The sequence below is a fragment of the Chanodichthys erythropterus genome, chromosome 17 (assembly GCF_024489055.1).
Source record: "Chanodichthys erythropterus isolate Z2021 chromosome 17, ASM2448905v1, whole genome shotgun sequence".
Classification (NCBI taxonomy): domain Eukaryota; kingdom Metazoa; phylum Chordata; class Actinopteri; order Cypriniformes; family Xenocyprididae; genus Chanodichthys; species Chanodichthys erythropterus.
Genome location: NC_090237.1, coordinates 42,158,109 through 42,179,828, shown reverse-complemented (window position 1 = coordinate 42,179,828; position 21,720 = coordinate 42,158,109). Strand labels below are relative to the sequence as shown.

The following is a 21,720-nucleotide window of genomic DNA, read 5'->3' as shown; positions in this document are numbered from 1 at the left end:
TGCAATTGACTAATTCTTTAACATATTTGTAATGGGGAGCCGGTTTTGCAGCCTTGGTTAAATGTAGTATACACAAGACTAGAAAATTATCTGATATGTCATCGCTCTGCTGAAGAATTTCAGTGGCATCAACATCAATTCCATGTGACAATATTAGATGTAAAGTATGATTATGACAATGAGTGGGTCTGTAAATGTAAATCCCATTGCATCATTTTCATTATCTACATAGATATTAAAATCACCATCAATTTACACTTTATCCGCAGCCAGTACTACCTCTGATAGACAATCAGCAAATTCTGTATTGTGCCCTGGTGGCCTGTATACAGTAGCCAGCACAAATATCAAATGGGGTTTATAGATGTAATGAAAGAAACTGTTTATATCATTTCTACTTTTACCCTCTGGAGTCTGAGGCTGATTTGGGGCTTGGGGAAGTTTTGGCATGCCCTGACATTTGTGCTTTTTTCAGTTGTTCATAAACATAAATTACAAAAGTGTCATTACACTGTATTCAGCACAAACTAGGCTACAATAATATGTGAGGAACATGTATGTACATGTTTGTATTTTTGAAGGAATAATGTTTATGCGTGGTTATTGAAAAAACAAAAAACTTAAGTCACTGAAATAAGGCCAAAAAAGTATATTAAATCTGTGTTCACAAGACTTCTGGGTATTGGAGGTTGTAGACTAGAGTTTTTGCTTCAGAATTATGTAAAAATTATGCTGCCTGCTGGTTCATATAAAACAATATATTGATTTAGTTTTTGTAAGACACTTTTTGTCAAGAAACAAAGTATGCATGGAGGCGTGAATGATCACGAATAATGGGCCATTTACACCTGAGAAGACAAAAGAATCACATAATAATGACCTGAAATGACTTGCATATTAATGAGGCCTTTCAGTCAGGTAGGCTGTGAAAAAAACCCTCTGTAATAATGTCTCAGCTCATCATAAACAGCAATACTGTGAAATATTATTACAATTTAAAATAATGGTATTCTATTATATTCTTTAAAATATAATGTATTTCTGTGATGCAAAGTGTCTGAACAATTATGTTACCTCTATGGCATTTCATATAGGCTTTTAGCTTAAAAGCATGCACATTTGGATAAATATTGATGGATTGTTATATATTTATGTCAATTTTCTATACTGAGAAGTAATGTTTATTGTCATCAATATGAGTGCTGGATACTGTGTTTTCATTTCATACTTGCAGCCAGAGGGGGTAACGCTTTAGATTACAGCCCGGAAAGTACTGTGTAATTACAACGAATTTACAGCATAACTTTCAATAATTAAAGTGTAACTATACAGTAAGTATGTGTAAGTATAGGGGAACAATATGTAAAGTATTGGGAATAAAGGGGTAACAACCAGGAAAATAACAAATTATTTATACTGTAAATATATTACGGGCGTAAATTAAAGTGGTGCTTGTTACCCTCTTATTTCAAGTAGTTAGAGGGTAAGTAATTAATAAAATGCAAACAATCTGATATCACTGACTCCGAAACCTTTATTTGAAAAACAACTTTATTAAAAACAGGTCTACAACACTTATTATACATTTTTTTAAATCAACTTTTTATTTCAAACTCTAAAGTCCTGACAGAAAGTAACAAGTTTTGTCTGTTTTTTGGTTGTTGTTGTTTCTCGCTTGGCTTCCACCTGCTCTTGTTTCTCAGCTGATGAATCTTAAGAAGGAATCCCGTTGCTATTCTGTATTATAAGAAAATACAGTACACCCAGAAATTCGTGGTTTAGGCTATTCATCTTTTCGCTTCCGACCAACTGTCACCAGCGCCTGCATGAGAGTCGACTTCGCGTTCGATGAAGCACATTGAAATGAGCAACGTGAAGCTTTCATGACGTTCTCGCGGGAGATTTGTGTGAAACTCGCACAAGAACTGCCGTCTCTGTTATTCTGTTGTTTGTTTCTCATTCTCATTATCTGTTATTCTGTGTATTTTGTTGTCAGTATTACTAAAAAAATAATAATAAAAAAAAAATTGATGGCATCCAACATCTGCGTGAGTTTCTTGCCATGCCTACGTCACGCTTCAAGTTACGTCAAGCATGAACTGTCAATCCTCGCATGCACGCGCAAGGAGACAGCTGGTCGAAAGTTTTAAAAATATTCAAATATTTGGTATTTTTCTTACAATTACGTATCGTTTCACTTCAGAAGACATCGATTTATCCATTAGGGTCGTATGGATTACTGTAGTTATTGCTGTTTGTGCTGTTTGATGGTTTGACTTTTAGGAACACGTGAGCTTGCATTATAAAGCGTTCCGAGATGATTTATTTTTTTCCTAAAATCCTTTTTGTGTTCATCTTAAGAAGGAAAGTCGTATACATCTCAGATGGCATGAGGGTAAAAGATGAGTAAACACTGAGCACATTTCCGGGTGTTCTGTATTTTTTAAATACAGAATAGCAAATGGGATTCCCTCTTAAGTTTCATCCGTGGAAAGAAAGAAAAAGAGGAACAAGAGGAGGAGCATGTCACGGAATGAAGGAAGGATGCAGATGCAAGTTAAATCTCTTTAATAGAGCTTCACACCGAAGGTAGTCAGATTCAACATACACAAAGAACATATAACAGTCAGCAGGAGAGTGGTAACACAGGGACGTCGATGGGCGGTGAAGATCCGTGAAGAGTGATGACCGAAGAGCAGTGTCCGTGAAGTAATCCGTGCGTGAAGTCCAGAGAGTAATCCAACGAGAACACGAAAACCAGGAAGCAAAGAATCAAAATCCAGTCCAGGGAAACACACAACAAGCAACACAGGAAACAACACGCGGACACCGTACAACGATCTGACAAACAAGAGACGAAAGACAAGGCGTTATATAGGCAGATGGTAATTGCTCACAGCTGCCGCTGATCAACAATCAGCGGCGACGCCCACACAAAACAATCAGGTGACACACCCACACCATCACACAGACACCAGAATGAGACAGCGGATTCATGAACCGTGACAGTACCCCCTCTCCTAGGAACGCCTCACGGCGTTCCCAGAACTCCTTACCTGCCGATTGTAATCATCGATAAGGGAGTGATCCAGAATGTCTCTAGCAGGAACCCAACTTCTCTCCTCCGGACCGTAACCTTCCCAGTCCACCAAGTACTGGAATCCGCGTCCCCTCCGCCTCGAGTCCAGAATGCGATTAACCGAATAGGTTGGTTCCCCGTCTACGAGCCGCGGCGGTGGGGGAACCGGAGTAGGCGGATTAAGATGCGAGTGAAAAACAGGCTTAATTTTGGAAACATGGAAGGCGGGATGAATCCTCCTGTACGCCGGAGGCAATTTGAGTCGGACTGCCACTGGGCTAATAATCTTAGTGACAGGAAACGGGCCAATGAATTTGGGAGCTAACTTATTGGCAACGGAACGGAGCGGAATGTTCTTGGTAGAAAGCCACACTTTTTGACCCACGACGTATACGGGAGGCTTTGACCGGTGGCGATCAGTCTTAGCCTTGGTGCGCGCCCTCACTTGCAACAGAGTCTCGCGGGCTCTGTTCCAAGTGCGGTGGCACCTCTGGACAAAGGCGTGAGCAGAGGGGACCGCGACTTCGGATTCCAGACTGGGAAACACAGGTGGCTGGTAACCTAAACTGCATTCGAACGGAGAGAGGCCCGTAGAAGACACTGGTAACGAATTGTGTGCGTACTCAATCATAGAGAGTTGTTGGCTCCAGGAGGAAGGATTCTTGGACGCCAAACATCGCAACATACGCTCTAAATCTTGGTTGGCTCTCTCGGTCTGTCCATTGGTCTGGGGATGGAACCCAGAGGAAAGACTAGCCGTCGCGCCCAGCAGTCTACAAAACTCCTGCCAAAATTTGGACACAAACTGGGGACCCCTGTCGGACACCACATCTACCGGGAGGCCATGTAACCGAAAGATGTGGTCTACGACAGTAACCGCTGTCTCCTTGGCATAGGGCAATTTGGTCAAGGGAATGAAATGAGTCGCCTTCGAGAACCGGTCCACTAAGGTCAAAACGACCGTGTACCCCTGGGAGGGTGGGAGGGCGGTGACAAAATCTAGAGCGATGTGGGACCAGGGTCTCAAAGGGACAGACAGCGGTTGGAGTAACCCATCTGGAGGGCGGTTGGACGTCTTACCAGTGGCACAAACCGAGCAAGCCAAAACAAAACTGCGGATGTCCCGAGCCATAGCAGGCCACCAGAATCGTTGCTTAACCAAGAATCTGGTTCGATTAACCCCTGGATGACAAGCCACGTTGGAACAATGCCCCCACTTGATGACGCAGGACCTTAACTCCTCCGGCACAAACAAACGGTTCGGTGGGCACCCGGGCGGAGGCATTACCCCTTCTAAGGCCGCCAGGACCTTCGATTCGACCTCCCATGTAAGAGTGGAGACTACTAATGTCTCAGGAAGAATACACTCGGGAGTAGACGGGCGCTCGGATGGATCAAAAATACGAGATAAAGAATCGGGCTTGATGTTTTTGGAGCCCGGGCGGTACGATAGAGCAAAGTCAAAACGTCCAAAAAAAAGTGCCCACCGAGCCTGCCTGGAGTTGAGTCTTTTGGCCGATCGAATATATTCTAGGTTCTTGTGATCAGTCCAAACGATGAAGGGCACCCCCGATCCCTCCAACCAATGACGCCACTCTTCCAACGCTAATTTGACTGCCAACAACTCTCTGTTACCAATGTTATAATTGCGTTCAGCGGGAGACAAACGATGAGAAAAATACGCGCAGGGATGCATCTTCTCATCCGAGGGCGCCCGCTGGGAAAGAACTGCTCCTACCCCCACCTCTGACGCATCGACCTCCACCACGAACTGACGCGAAGGATCAGGGGCGATAAGGATGGGAGCCGAAACGAAGCGGCTCTTCAGTTTGGCAAATGCAACCTGAGCTGCATCTGACCACCTGAAGGTCGTTCGTGGTGAGGTCAAGGCGGTCAGAGGCGCGGCTAGCTGGCTGAAATTGCGAATAAAATGCCGGTAAAAATTGGCAAACCCCAGAAACCGCTGTAGGGCCTTACGGGAATCTGGACTTGGCCAATCCACCACAGCCTTAACCTTGTCAGGATCCATGCGAATTCCCTCGGACGAGACGATGTACCCTAGAAAGGAAACAGACTGTGCATGAAATTCGCATTTCTCCGCCTTGACAAAAAGCCCATTCTCTAGCAGACGCTGGAGCACTCGTCTGACGTGTTGAACATGTTCCTGGAGAGACGACGAAAATATCAATATGTCATCCAGGTAGACATAAATGAACTGATCAACCATGTCTCTCAACACGTCATTGACGAGTGCCTGGAAGACCGCGGGCGAGTTGGAAAGCCCGAAGGGCATAACCAAGTATTCAAAGTGCCCTCTAGGGGTGTTAAAAGCGGTCTTCCATTCATCCCCCTTCCTAATGCGGACCAAATGATAAGCGTTCCTCAAGTCCAATTTAGTGAAAACGGACGCTCCCTGCAACCTCTCAAAGGCTGAAGACATCAACGGCAAAGGGTAAGTATTCCTTACCGTGATGTTGTTCAACCCTCGGTAATCAATACAAGGTCGCAGAGATCCGTCCTTCTTCCCCACAAAAAAGAACCCCGCCCCCGCTGGAGAAGAGGAAGGGCGGATGAACTTAGCTGCCAGAGAATCAGAAATGTATTTCTCCATGGCCTCCCTCTCGGGAACAGACAGAGAGTATAATTTGCCCTTAGGCGGAGACTTACCCGGAACTAAGTCTATGGCAAAGTCATAGGGACGATGCGGAGGGAGAGAAGCAGCACGGGACTTACTGAACACTTCCTTCAGGTCCAGATACTCCGCGGGCACGTTAGACAAATCCGCAGCCTTTTCCTGTAACACAGAGACAGACACAGTGGGACAAGCAGACTTAAGACAAGACCTGTGACACAAAGTGCTCCACTCGGTGATGGTGTTGAGTTGCCAGTCGATCCGAGGATTGTGCTTGGTGAGCCAGGGGTGTCCGAGAACTACGGGTGCTTGCGGTGAGTCCAAAAGCATGAACTGAATCCTCTCGTTGTGGTTACCGGAGGTGGTGAGGGTGACGTAATCCGTGATCTGAGAGATGTTAGGAAGACGTTGACCGTTGAGTGCGTTGACTGTAACCAGGTGAGTAAGTGAAGAGATGGGTAGTCCATGCTGTAGTGCGTAACTGGTGTCCATAAAGTTCCCCTCAGCCCCGGAGTCAACGAGTGCATTGCAGGTGATGTTGTGAGACGCCCATCTCAGTCTTACCGGGAGAAGAGGTGATGGTGAGGACTTCTCAGCGGAGATCCCGCCCGATAGTAGCCTCGAGTTTACTATCGGGCTTGGTCTTTTACTGGACAAGACCTGAGAAGATGTCCCGATGCTCCACAGTATAGGCATAAGCCCAGGGATCTCCGCCTTTCTCTCTCCTCCCGGGAAAGCCGAGCTCTCCCTACCTGCATGGGCTCAGGATCTGTGGCGGGACCGACCGTATTAGCAGCGCTGGCCGTCCGGCCCTCCGCTCCCTGTAGTCTGGTGCTGGGGACCTCCAAAAACTCCAGTTTCTGGAGGCGGGAATCCACCCGTAAAGCGAGATCAACCAGCCCGTTGAAAGTCTGAGGAAGGTCCAGGGTGTAAATCTCGCGGTGAATACGGCCGGCCAGCCCATGCAGGAACACATCCCACTGCGCCTCCTCGTTCCAACGGCACTCCGCCGCGAGGGTGCGGAACTGGATGGCATAATCCGCGACCGTGCGGCTGCCCTGCTTGAGTTCGGTAAGCTGTCGAGCGGCCTCCTTTCCTGCCACCGCACGGTCGAACACCCTCTTCATCTCGGCGGAGAGTGCCTGGAACGAGGAACAACATGGGTCTTTATTCTCCCACACCGCCGTTCCCCATAAAGCCGCCTTCCCAGTCAACAATGTAAGGACGAACGCCACCTTGGATTCCTCATGCTCGAATGTACGAGGCTGCAGAGAAAAATGCAGGGAACACTTATTCAGAAAAGCTCTGCAAAACTCTGGCTCACCGGCGTAACTCTGGGGCACAGGCAGGCGGGGCTCCGGTAGATCGCGTCGCTCCAGCGACGCGGGGGGAACAGGCGGTGTGGGTGGCGCAGTGGGAGCGCGAAGTTGTTGAAGTTCCCGGGAGAGCTCGGACACCTGTGTTACCAGCGCTTGGACAGCGCGTCCGGTGGAAGTGATGCTCTCCTGCTGCTGGTCCATGCGGGAGATGCTGTGGTTGATGAACTCCGTTAAAGCTGCTGAACTCGCTGCATCCATATTGGTCAGATCGTTCTGTCACGGAATGAAGGAAGGATGCAGATGCAAGTTAAATCTCTTTAATAGAGCTTCACACCGAAGGTAGTCAGATTCAACATACACAAAGAACATATAACAGTCAGCAGGAGAGTGGTAACACAGGGACGTCGATGGGCGGTGAAGATCCGTGAAGAGTGATGACCGAAGAGCAGTGTCCGTGAAGTAATCCGTGCGTGAAGTCCAGAGAGTAATCCAACGAGAACACGAAAACCAGGAAGCAAAGAATCAAAATCCAGTCCAGGGAAACACACAACAAGCAACACAGGAAACAACACGCGGACACCGTACAACGATCTGACAAACAAGAGACGAAAGACAAGGCGTTATATAGGCAGATGGTAATTGCTCACAGCTGCCGCTGATCAACAATCAGCGGCGACGCCCACACAAAACAATCAGGTGACACACCCACACCATCACACAGACACCAGAATGAGACAGCGGATTCATGAACCGTGACAGAGCAAGCCAAGCAAGAGAAACAAATAAGAAGTGTTGTAACTTTAAATCTTTTTTGAAATAAGTTGTTTTTCAAATAAAGTTTTCCAAGTGATATGACTGTTTACGTTTTATTTATTTATTTATTTTTATTAATTACTTACCCTGTAACTACATGAAATAAGAGGGTAACACGCTCCACTTTAATTTACGGCCCGTAATGTCATATTTACCCCTTAGTTATGTCATACGTACCCCTTAGTTATAAAATATTAAAAGTATGAATAATTTGTTATTTTCCTGGTTATTACCCCTTTATTCCCAATACTTCACATATTGTTCCCCTATACTTACACATACTTACTGTATAGTTACACTATAATTATTGAAAGTTACGCTGTAAATTTGTTGTAATTACGCAGTACTTTCCGGGCTGTAATCTAAAGTGTTACCCCAGAGGGTGCTCTCTGTGCACATTTAGTCCACAAATTATTCTAAAGAAGAAGAGGACATTTGTGATCATGCGACGAACAACCATATAAGTCCAAAAAAACAGAAAATTGAGATAACCATGTGACTTCAATGTATGTGTGCCACTTTGTATACAGAATCAATTTGGGGGGTGTTCGCGCGACCAAAACTCTGAATTTAAAATTTTTAAATAGTCTCACGCGGAAAAACCGTTTATGTCCACTAATGAAAAATGGAGACGCCAGTTGCTGTCATGTCCGCTGCGGACATTAATAGACAAAACTTCGGCAAAAAAAGGAGAGCGAACATGAATGAATGGAAGGACAGAGCAAGGAAGTCTTTGAGGGATGCTGGGAAACCATATGTGAACCGGAGAGGAGAGCAAAAACGAGGAAAAAGTCCACCAAAAGAGGTGAGTGAAAAACCGTATACAAAGTATCTACATAAAGTTAGCGGTTACAGTCAGAGGGGGGGGGGAGGCTACTGGCCGTCGTCTACTACAGTTCATTCATATAGCTCACTCTGTTTAAAGGTTCAAGTCATGAATGGGTCAATATGAAAGCTGAGAAAATTAGGATTCAGGGAACGTTTTTAAACATGTCTCTACTCCTTATAAACATGGAGAAATGAATCGAACAACTTTAGGTGCGTCTCTAACACCAGTCCAGCTGCGTCTAATGTTAGGCTTGAATGTTTTTTTTGTTTTTTTTTAACCATTCATTGATTGTGTTATAAGCACTGCTGGCAGAATTTTATATACATAAACAAACATATGTAAATTCATCCCCAATCTTTAAGATGTTTAGAGTAGAATTTGATTGCTTTATGTCTTCACTGAAATTGGTAAAAAAAAAAAAAAAAAGAAAGAAAAAGAAAGAAAAAAAAAGTCATTGACGTGTTTAAAATATTTTGATATAATTTTTGGATCCCTGTTATTACTGTTATTGCCCAGTCAGGAAACATATTTTTGCACTTTGAGATCGATATCAGAGGTAAAGTGCTATGCAAATGTAATGTATGATCCCGGGATTTCAAGATCGGCCAAAATGTCCGGGATTCGGCTTTTGCGTTCTACAGTTGCCATTCATTGTGTTTACTGTGGCGAGCAGGACGAGACTGAGGGCCGCTGGAGAACGGCACGAGGCTGGTGGCGTGATTACTGATGAGCGACACCTGTGAGATGCACCGGTCTCGAATCTCTCACGGAGGAGCGGGAATTTTCTTAGCAATGCTAAAACGCACACATCAATCGATCACATGTTTAGCGTTCATGTAAACATTACATTCAGATTCACCAATCAGAATGAATTCAGTTAGATTGAAACAAAAGGTGTGCATGTAAACAATGACGATTTTTGCGTCATCGGAGGATTTTTTCCAGACAAAAAATACATAAATCTCTCATCTCAGGGGGATATGAGGGTGGAAAGCACGGTAATTCGAAAATACTACAGGTTTTCTACTAATACAAAGCTTAATGCTAAATCCTGAAGTATCCCTTTAAAGGTGCCCTAGAACCAGAATTTGAATTTACCACGGCATAGTTGAATAACAAGAGTTCAGTACATGGAAATGACATACAGTGAGTCCCAAACTCCATTGTTTCCTCCTTCTTATGTAAATCTCATTTGTTTAAAAGACTTCCGGAAAACACTCGGATCTCAACATAACACCGACTGTTACGTAACAGTTGGGATCATTAATATGTATGACCCCAATATTTGCATAATGCCAGCCCATTCGACACATTAGTCAAGGAAAGGCAGTATTAACATCTGGATCTGTACACAGACAAGTAAATGGCAGATGGAGCAATAATAACTGACATGATCCATGATAGCATGATATTTTTAGTGATATTTGTAAATTGTCTTTCTAAATGTTTTGTTAGCATGTTGCTAATGTACTGTTAAATGTGTTTAAAGTTACCATCGGTTTTTACTGTATTCACGGAGACGAGAGCTGTCGCTATTTTCATTTTTAAACACGTGCAGTCTGTATAATTCATAAACACAACTTCATTCTTTATAAATCTCTCCAACAGTGTAGAATTAGACGTTAGCCACAGAGCACAGCCTCAAACTCACACAGAATCAAACGTAACCATCTAATACTTTACTCACATAATTCGAAGCATGCATTCAGCATGCATGACGAACATCTTGTAAAGATCCATTTGAGGGTTATATTAGCTGTGTGAACTTTGTTTATGCAATGTATAGTCGATAGCTGGTGGGGCAGAGTGAACTCATTTCTTAAAGGGGCCGTGCTGAAAAAAAAAACAGTGCATAGTTAATGATGCCCCAAAATAGGCAGTTAAAAAAATTAATAAAAAAAATCTATGGGGTATTTTGAGCTGAAACTTCACAGACACATTCAGGGGACACCTAAGACTTATATTACATCTTGTAAAAAAACAATCTAGGGCACCTTTAATGATTGTTTGTGAAAAACAAAATCCTATAGTTTAGAGAAAAGTTTACAATTATATTAAATTTTATTGTCACAGAAACAATGCAATTGTGCAAAACAGACCAGCATAGTTTATTATATTTCCCTTGTTCATGAGTTGTGTTTATTTTTTAGGCCTCATAGCATTCATCCTGCAGTGAGAGAGGGGATAAGAGAGCACATCCTGAGCTTCCCACGCCAACCGAACCACTACTCACGGATGAAGGGAGATGTGGAGAGGGAGTACCTTAGCCCTGATTTAAACCTGCTCCGCATGTTCCGCCTGTACAAGGAAAACAATCCAGCATCCACTGCAAAGTTCTGGCCTATATAGGGACATCTTCAAGCAGCAAAACCTCAGTTTTGGGCAGCCAAGAAGTGATACTTGTGCAAAATGTGACGCCCTGTTCTCAAAATTAGTAGCTGCTACAACAGATGGAGAAAGGTTGAAGATCACAGCCGAGAGTGAGCTTCACCACCGGAAAGCCTACACCCAGTTGCAGGCTGACACAGAGTGGGCCAAAGCCAATGATGACTGCCATGTCATTTGTATCGACATGCAGGGGGTAGTGTTCACACCAAACCTGACACACTCCAACGTGTACTATCAATGGCAGCTGGCCAACTACAACCTCTGTATCCAGGAGATGGGCACTGACAAACCTCCTACAATGTGCCTCTGGCATGAGGGCATCACTCACAGAGGTTCCATCGAGGTAGCAAGCTATCTTTTGAAGTGGGCAGAAACATCTTTCGCTCCCCTAATCCAGGCAAAGGAACGGAAGCTCATCATCTATAGTGACCGATGCTGTGGGCAGAACAACAACTGGTGAGTCCTAAACCTCATGGCCCTACTCGTATCTAGAGGGTACTTCAGTCAGATAGAGCAGAAGTTCATGGTGTCTGGTCACTCCTTCCTTCCCTGTGACCGTTCATTTGCCACGCTGGACAAGAGGTGTAAGGTGTCCACACTCCACACCCCCAGCGATGTCGCCGAGATGATCCGTAGAGCCAGGCAGCTGCATCCATTTAAAGTAATTGAGATGAAATGTGCGGACTTCAGGCAGCTCCCTGATGCAACATTAAAGCATCCACCTGGCTTCCTAATCACATCCATGATGTGGTTGAAAGTGACACGTAAAAAACTAAAGAACTAAAGAACTAGACTAAAACTAAACTGGTTTTCTGATATTAACAGTGTTGGGGATATGTGCGTGAAGGAAGAATCTTTATTGAATTTCTTGTTGAATCATGATTTCAGCTACTGATCCATGGTGTGTCCACACAAAAGGGAGCCACAGCCTCTACGAGGGATGGAAGCATTGGCTGATCACCAAACAGAGGAAGAATCAACCACCTCCTGCTCCCTTGTTCTCCACCACATATGCTCGTGCTTACGAGGACCTTCTGCCCATCAAGAAGGAGAAGCACCGTGACCTTATGAAAATGCTAGCCTACATGCCAGCGGAGGCCCAAGCATTTTATGGGACATTAGAATGTGAAGAGTAGCCTGGTATGTGTAGGTCATGTGCAGGGTAACGTGGAATATATTGTGTGAAATTAATCATAAAAGTAGTTGTAGCTTATCTTGTATGCATTATCTTATGTTGTATAATAGGAATATATAGGTATTTGTTATTTTATTTAGAACCAAAAAAAGAAAGACGTATATGGCAAACTAGCATATGGAACCAGAATGGAATGAAGATGATGTATGTCTGTATTGTAAATATGTATTGTTTACCGTTATTACTGTTTATTGTTTGTATGTATTGTTTATTGTAAGTATGTACAGCTGACGTTTATTTTCTGTACTATAAGTAGGCCTATGTATTGTTCATTGTTCGTACCGTATTGTCCGTGTTTTTGTTCTGTGATTTACGTTGGCAAAAAATAAAAGAAATTGAAAGAAAGAAATGCTTAATATTTTCTTTAAGGTTCTGTTACTGTATTAAAACTAAGATAAAGGAATCAAATCTCCAGTGGTTTAAATTGATATGATTAATTGGACTTATACTGTTATTCCACATTAACTGGACATATACTGTTCTTCCACATTCCAGAAATGTAAATTACTCTAACTTTTTATTTTTAAGATTGATACTAAACAATCCTATCTCATTAGAATTGGGAAGCTTTTGTTGTCTAACTTCAAGTAAAAAAAAAAAAAGTAATATAATATTCAGAATCCAAATTTAAAAAAAATATATTATTCAAAAATTGAAAATATGGACTTATATGGTTCTTCGTCTCAAGCCCACATTTCAGGAATGGTGTTTTTAATTCATACTTGCAGCCGAGGGGCGCTCTCTGTACACCTTTAGGCCACAAAATCATATAAAGAAGAAAAGGAACTAGGAACTAACGGCATGTCTTCTACAGATCGCTAACCATGGCTTTACCATCCAAATAAACACTTTTCAAGACAATAAATACATGACTGAGATTATGTATGCCTGTATTGCCTCTGAATTTGCGTCTGAATAGCGCTGGCTCCAAGGGCGTGGCTGCATTAGCGAGTAATGAGCTGAATCACAGACTTCTGACATGGCTCTCTTTTCATACAGATTACATAAACACAGAATGTTTGTTTTCGATTTGACTTGCACGATTTAAAACCTGACATTTCAACGTTTCTTTAGACATAAGTGTCATTTTTTTTGTCATTAGTATTCATAAGTTACAGTTCATTTTCTGAGAACTATCAGATTGGACTTCGTTCAGAGGGAGACGAGAGATCACGCATCATGTTAGTTTTCTTTATTTTACAAAAAGCACAACATTGTGTTTTTACTCTGAATGTACACAAATAAAAGAAGACATTCTGTAGTTTCAATTGATATATTACTTATGTCTCTATGACAAGAAATTGAGTATTTTAAGTCTGTTTTGCTGCAATGTGAAAAAAAATCCTGCAAAACGCGCCGGCGCGTTTTCAGACCTCAGGGAGTTAAATGCAAGATATAATGTCCAATGTTTGGGGGAATATTTCTTTCTTCCTGATAATGCTAATTGAACACAATGATTTTTTTATGAAATGACAGAGAGATCATTTAAATAAGACCACTGGTGTCCAGTGACAATTTTGAAATACTTTATTACTGTTTTTAAGTATATTTCTACTTTACTGGAGTATAAATGTTTCTATTGACTTCACTTTTGTTACTTTTGTGACTGAAGCTACAGAAAATAACAGCTACCACCCAAATGACTGTGTTAGTGACATCTGACTTATAATCTAATGTGATGTGGATTGTTGTTGTGTGTTTGTAGGTTGTCTGGCTGTATGGTGACAGAGGAAGGCTGTGGTTATGTGTCTTCAGCTCTGAGTTCAAACCCCTCACACCTGAGAGAGCTGGATCTGAGCTACAATAACCCAGGAGACTCAGGAGTGAAGCTACTCACTGACAAAGTCAAGTATGTTAAGCATGAAGAATGAATACATCCAATTAACATATATGTAATAATAATAATAATAATAATAATAAAAAATAAAAATAAATTAGAGAATTGCATGGCAGTAAAGGAGCGCAGTAAAATCCTCAGGGTAAAATTATCACTTGCTCTGAGTCTATATGAGTCCAGTATACAGAGAGTAAAAAGTAACACTAAAACAGTGTTGAAGCTAATAAGATAATTAAATGATTGAGTGAGGATTGAGAATTAGTGATGAACTCCTGCTGTTCACTGCAGATTCAAGTAAAATCTATGTTTCACATCGAAACAATGTTGATCTCCGACCAACATTGATCCAACATCTTTTTGCTCATCAAAGGCTACATTCAGACTTTCAGTCCAAATCTGATTTTTACCCAGTTGAATCCAGTATCCAAGACTCTTAGCCAATCGGATGCCAGGACTACATCTAACTGTTGGATATAGTTGTATAGTGTTTATGTTAATTGTAAATTTAAATAACTAAAACTTTCAAATAGGACAATAAATTACAAACATTTGAAGCAGGAAAGTATTAAATGGTTAAAATATAAAACATTAAAACCCTAAAGTAACATTGCTAATTCCAGTCGGCTACTCACTTGATTATTGAGGCTTCTCTGCTATTGTTCACCAGCTTTACCACCGTTAGGCCACGACTGGTAACCCCAAAGTTTTAGGGTTTGATTCTCAATACTGGCAGGAAATTAGGTACCCTGGAGGCACCCTAGGCACCTAAAGGCCCCAATATACTTCAAATGAAATCAAAGAACAAACTGATGTGATGTCGCTGTAAAGCTGTTTGATTTTAAGCAATCTACTGAATAAAGTGCTATATAAACATGACGTGACTGGAATGCTAATTTGCAGAGCTCGTGCTAACATACCCATGTTATGATCAGACGCTTTTCTTATGCTCTATATAAAAATGCTTGCTGTTTTCTCATTTTTGTTGAGTTTATTTTGTTACTGAGGAGAAAGTGCACAGCACATATTTTACATATTCATCTAACCATCGCTTTCAGCAGTGTGGGCGGTGTCAGATGTTAGTTTACAGTATATCGCTGTTCACACATTTCAAACTTTGTTTTACCCTTAACTGTAGAACGAAAAAGAACGTTTGAAGTATATCGGGGCCTTAACCCCCAATCAACAAAAATCCCCAAAAACATTTGAGTTTATTTTTTCCTTTCTGCAATTTACACCTAACGCCAGCTTCACATGTACTCCGTTCTGCAGTGTGTATGTGTTGTGTGTTGCAGTACGTTTGTGTTTCAGAGGCAGCATGTGCCATTGTGCTTTTACATATTGTGGATTTTTGCGGTGTGCTACTGATCTGCAGCTTCTGTGTCATGAACTTATTCATATTTAAACACAAAAATTAAAAAACAACATAATATTTAATTGATTATATAAAGCCATAGATTTATATATTACGATGGTCAAGCACATGAAAAAAACATTTAAACATGACCTTACATGAAATTGTTATATCACAAACATTTTAAAGGGGCGATTTCCCAGAGAGGGTTTAAATTAAGCCAGGATAGGCCTTAATCTAGAATAGTTAATCGTGGCTTAAAAAATGGCTTTCTGAAACACTGATTAAGTAGAGATTACTAAAACCTGGACTATGGAGTCCTGAATTAAAATAAACCAGATTAATTTAAAACCAACTGTGCTAATCTGAATTAGCATGAGAGAGGTTGCCTAGAAAACATGGAATGAACCAAGAAAAGTTTAAAACTGCATGGAACTGAGAAGCAAATCCAAGGAAAACAATGGCAGCAGAAGAAGACTGCAATAATAAAAAAAAACTTTACTAAACAAGAGACAGTTCTTTTAAAGCAAGCAAAATACATCAACTGTAGGAGGAAAAAAAGAGAAATGCCTGAAAATCTATTTGTAATGAATTCAATTTAAATAGATGAAAAAAAAAAAAAAAAAAAAAAAAATATATATATATATATATATATATATATATATATATATAATCATATGATTATTAATGCTTTTGTTTGGTCCTTTACATAGCAACAAACTAAACGTAACTATTTATACATGTGATAATTGGTGTTGGTGGTCTAGAAATGGTTTGATAGAAATTGATTTGGTTGGATGCTTCACTATAGAAAAAAGACAATTGTTGTTAGCAGGTCCTCAACCCAAGCACAAGCTCTACACTTCACCACAATGGTAATCTCCAAAAAACACTAACAACATAAAAACGTTTGCATAATAGAACATTAAACAATAAGAAGTCTCTCCATATTCTCATCTTTCTATAAAAAATGCATAAAAAACACGTTTTCAACATTTACTCTCCCACTTCTGCCCAGTGCAAAGCATGATGGGAAGTGAAAGTCCTGTTTGATTGGGTTAGTGACTGAAACATGTTATTTTCGAAATGAAAACATCAAGTGAGATCTAGTAACCATTTCAAGTCAATTTAACAGGAAGCAATCACATCTGAACCAGAAACAATGCTGTTAAATCAAAATAAATTCTTTAAATAAAGTGAACAGCACCAAAAAAAAAAAAAAAACAATGTTAATCTGAAGTTAAACCTGGTAGGTTTAATTTAAGCCTCGGTCCTGGAGTAGCTCTAGCCTTCCTCCAGGAAATCAGCTTATTAAACTCTGGACTAGACTAAGTCTAGGACTATTTTAAACCATGACAGAGAAAGCAGATTTCTGTTATTCTGTCTTAAAAAGCCATTTTATTCCTGGACTAGGCTTAATCTCTGTCCGGGAAACCGCCCCAAAATAACTTACCATCCACACCAATGGCCGATGACACGCCTCCCATGCCTTTTCTTTAGCATTTAAATCTTAGGCTATATAAAAAGTCCCACCGGTCATACAGAACTTTATGTTTCTATACTTCAATAATTAACTGTCACATTTATTGTACAGCCTTGTTTCAAGTAGTTCTCAGACACCAGCCTGTCACATGATTATCACTTTTTGCGGAGATGTAAGGCCCTCGCCTTGACATAATATAACAAACTCTGCATTTCACATAAAAAAATAAAATAAAAAAAAGTTTAATATAATTTTGACCACATTAGTTATTTTTGCTACTCATGGCAAGTGTTTTGCTTTTCTTTGCTTTACCCCAGGCTTAAAGTAAAAAGATGACTGTGAAAAACAGTAGTATAATTGAATTAAATGCATTTATGGTGAGGTTACTACATTCTGATATCAATCTGTGTTGATTTTGAGGACGAACAATGCACTGTCGCTTTAATTCAGTGCATGCAGCACAGCAAAAATAGACTCGTGCGTGAATGATCGCTGCACTGCTGCAGATGCAACGCTCCTGAAATGCATTGCTGGACCGCATCCAAGTGCTCTAACCTGTTAATATGGGCACCGGAGAAATATGTGCCGCATACGCACTGCAGACAGAGTATGTGTGAACCTGGTGGGAGTACAAACTACTACTGCCAGACCTTACCCTATGCCAGGGTCATACATGAACTTTTCCATTGAGGAGCTGCTTGCAATTGATTTCCAGGGGCTTTTTTTACCTTCATAAGGACAATTTTTATGATTACCTGTGTTGTGTTTTATGTTAAATACTTAAATTAAAAAAATTACTTAGACTGTTAGCAATAAAAATTAATCATTGACAAAATCCATCTTTACACTGCAAAGGTGGAACAGAAGCTGCATTTGAAGTGGCATTTAAATGTTTATTTACACAGACTGTTTAATGTTACTCATTAATTATAAAATTACAGGAACTCATACCAGGGTCATTATTGTCAATTAAAGGGATAGTTCACTCAAAAATGAAAATTATCCCATGATTTACTCACCCTACACACCATCCTACATGTATCTTCTTTCAGACAAACACAGTTGGAGTTAAATTTAAAATAACCTTAAAAATTCTTCTAAGCTTTATAATGGTCAGTGATGGGAATAATGGTGTTATAAATAAACAGCGTTAATGCTGTTACTTTTTTAGTAACGAGTAATCAAACAAATTACTTTGTCTCCTGTTACAGCGGCGTTACCGTTACTGACACAAAAAAAATGCCGCGTTACTATAATTGAGCTCACTGAAGTGGTAGGTTAGTAGGCTCTCTCTCAGCATAGGACCTGAAAAGTGTTTTATCTGGTGTGTGCTGGGGTTACACAAATATAATTTTACAATGATAATAATGTATGATGCTTTGTGTGTGTGTGTGTGTGTGTGTGTGTGTGCGTTCACTGATTAAATGTGTATTTACTGACACTATGTTTCTGTTGCAGTGTGGATCATGGAGGAGAGTTCAGGATTAGAGCAGGACTGCACAAATGTACGTCTACACACACACACACACACACACACACACACACACACACACACATATATATATATATATATATATATATATATATATATATATATAGGGTACAATGGGCTAAAGGCACGCCTTAAGAAAAAATGTGTTTTTCACTACTGTCAAGATTTTGTGTGAAAATAAATCATAAAAGTGGTTAATTTTGTTTAAAAATCTTATAAATGTATGAGGTGGTGAGGACACACATGGGGTAAAAGGTACACAGTGATCATACAGATACTTTAGCTAAAATAATGTTTTTAGTAATGTGAAAGTAAATACTTGTTCAAAAGAATCACTTTAGCAAATTTTGTACTATTTTCTGTTTATTTTGATAAATAATTTTTGTTCAATAAATATACTGTTATTAAAATAGTGTTAATAATGTTAATATAAAAATATATTTTGAAAATACAGAAAGAAAATTACTCTAAAAAGTAAAGCATTGAAAACATTGAATGAGATCCCATAATATTAATATAGATTTATAGTAGTCAAGTCACCTTTATTTCTATAGCGCTTTTTAAAATGCAGATTGTGTCGAAGCAGATTAAATTAATGTAGTAACAATAAATTATGTTGTATTATATGATTAATATAATATTTTTTAAATATGACTGTTTCATTATAAATATGGGTATTATATTATTAAGATGGATACCCAATTTGATAAATGATATTCACCATCTCACTCCATGTCACAACAAATGAAAAATGTAAAACTATTCATTATCATGTTAATTATGGTGCCTTTTTACCCCAAATACCATACTTTTACATATTCACCCGTTATTGAAAAACTGTTGGTTGAATTACCTTGAACAAAACTGAAAATCATTAAGAACACCTTTGTCTGAAAATACAAACATTAATTTAATCGATTCTCATTTGCTACTTAAATCAACAACATTTTAAAAAACATCAAATATTAGATCAAACTACCTATATAAATATAAACATGTGCACACACATATATATGTATATATATATTAGGACTGTCAATAGATTAAAAAAAGATATATTATTAATTGCGATTAACCGCACACTTATGGTGAAACAAATCCACACATGATCCTATCATAGTAAAACACCAGAGATGAAGGCGACGCTGAAACACTGCAGCCTTGTCCACTTATTCAGTTCAGCGCTTTGACAATATTGCTCCTGTTATCAGCTGCGATGCAAACTTGTTGCTCAGCTCTCAAACTCCAAGAAACATCTGCGATGATCTCCCAGGTGTGTTTATTCGGAGAGTGAGTTAACTGGTTTGCAGACAAGTGGATTTCAGCTCCAGCCATCAATAAAATGAATGGTGAGACTGATGTAGGGCTCCTATAGATCAGAAGTGTTATCTGAGAAAGCTTCTGTGACAGCTGTTCGTGAACTTTAAAATACAGTTTCAGGAGCACATCCTGGCCAAAGTATTTACGGCAAGGCAAATTGTATCAGGGATCTGTTGTCTTTAGCAGCCGTCTGAAGCCAAGTGAATGTGAAACGTGACCGCCAGATTTCTTCCCACTATGTCTCACATATGGTTCACCGCAAGAGAATGAATCGACCGGCTTTATGTGTTTCGGGACGACAGGTCCACCAGATTGTTCGGCAAATGAAGAGTGCAAGGCTGTGATGATGGCTCAGAGTTTCATGCATTATTTTGATTGGTATCGGCTATCTGATCACCAAAACACTAGGGATGTAACAGTTCACTCAATTCCCAATTTGATATGATTCACGATACTGGTTTCACGATTTGATTTTCTCATGATTTTTCTTAACAAAATGAGATTTAAATGAGAAAATGTCTTTTTATTATTTCTCACACAAAATTCTGCACATTTCTTTGTGAAATATCTTTATAACAACTAAACTGAAGTTCTAAATCAAATACAAATAAAATAAATCTCTTGATACGAGCTCATCTGTGGTGATGTGTGAAGCAGTAGCGCTGTCATATCTGGCTATAACATGTTACACCCCAATGACAGCGACAGCATTTCCCCTGACGTCACTGGATAGCTCCGCCCTCGAGCCACAGCATGTGACAGGAAGAGACAATGAGTCGATTTGGAGGGGAGGTTCATGTTTTTGATTAAAGATTACGAGGGCACAAAAATAATAATGTGCACGAATAAATGTTGATGATAAATACTACAATATTCCATAAGAAAATAAGAGTTGTCAATATTGTTTTAGGCTACCCAGGTGAAAAAAGTGCAGTAAAATACACTTTATTTTAGTACACTTAGTACACTTCTATTATCTACTTAAAGTGCTCTATTTTCGTGCACTTATTTTGTACTTAATATACTAAAAGCTCTTCTTTAGTACTTATTGAGATCATCTTATGAACATCTAAGTGTACTCAACTGTGCTATTTTGAGACAGCATGAAATATGAACTTAAATGTGCTTTTAATAAACTATCTCAGTATTTAAAACATGTATTTAGTTACCACTTGTAGTACACTATGGGTTCAAGAGTTCTTTATTACAGAGGTGATACGACATTAAAACACGCTTCTTTATACAAACAGCAACTAAAAACTGCAGCGTCTTCATCTGATCGCGTCTGATTGGTCAGATTGAATGTAGCGGCACTGAAAAAGATGCACACAGATGTGTTACACTTTGTATCAAAAATAAAGTTAATCAAATACAAATCTTACCTGGAGTCACAAAATAACGTGGTTCCAAAAGCCACAGGAAAAACAGATATTTTGATGAAATCTCAGAGATTTATATCCCTCCGATGAAAGACGATTCACCAAAACGTTTTGCAGAAAACAGTAATGCATATGAATCGCGTGGTCTCTTCCAAGTGTCCTAAAGTGACACGATCGCTCTAGTCTATCGGTGCTTCTCAATTCTTATTTGTGCATCCTCATTTCCTTTCCTTGCTTCCTTTCCTCGCGTCTTAGCTCCACCCCTTCAGGATGCGAGGGAAGGACGCAAGGAAAAGAAGCGAGGACGGAGGAATTGAATCAAGTGAAAGGATATTGTTACGGTACAGAGACACGGAGGCAGAGGTATAAACAATCCAGGTGAGTTTATTAATAATAAGCAGAGCACTGGGTTATGGTAAGCAGATAATGAGTACTGGAGAGATGAAGGGAATATGATACTGTCCTGATAATGTCTTGCAGATGCAGCTGAAGAGATGGGATGGTTGAAGCTGGCGGAGACACTCACACACACAGGCAGGTAATCACACAAGGAGGACGGGAGACGAAGGAGATGGATGAGACGACTGGAGCAGGTAAGTATGG

The 21,720-nt window shown here is 40.1% G+C and overlaps 1 protein-coding gene across 1 annotated transcript in view; it reads left to right on the top strand.

The window, feature by feature from the left end:
• LOC137004277 (NACHT, LRR and PYD domains-containing protein 3-like) overlaps positions 1–21,720 on the top strand; it is a 71,677-nt gene that overhangs the window by 6,187 nt on the left and 43,770 nt on the right. The window contains exons 8-11 of the mRNA XM_067364459.1: positions 13,961–14,104; positions 16,157–16,169; positions 18,240–18,250; positions 18,385–18,431. Coding sequence (XP_067220560.1) covers positions 13,961–14,104; positions 16,157–16,169; positions 18,240–18,250; positions 18,385–18,431 — 215 coding nt within the window. The remainder of the gene's footprint in view (positions 1–13,960; positions 14,105–16,156; positions 16,170–18,239; positions 18,251–18,384; positions 18,432–21,720) is intronic.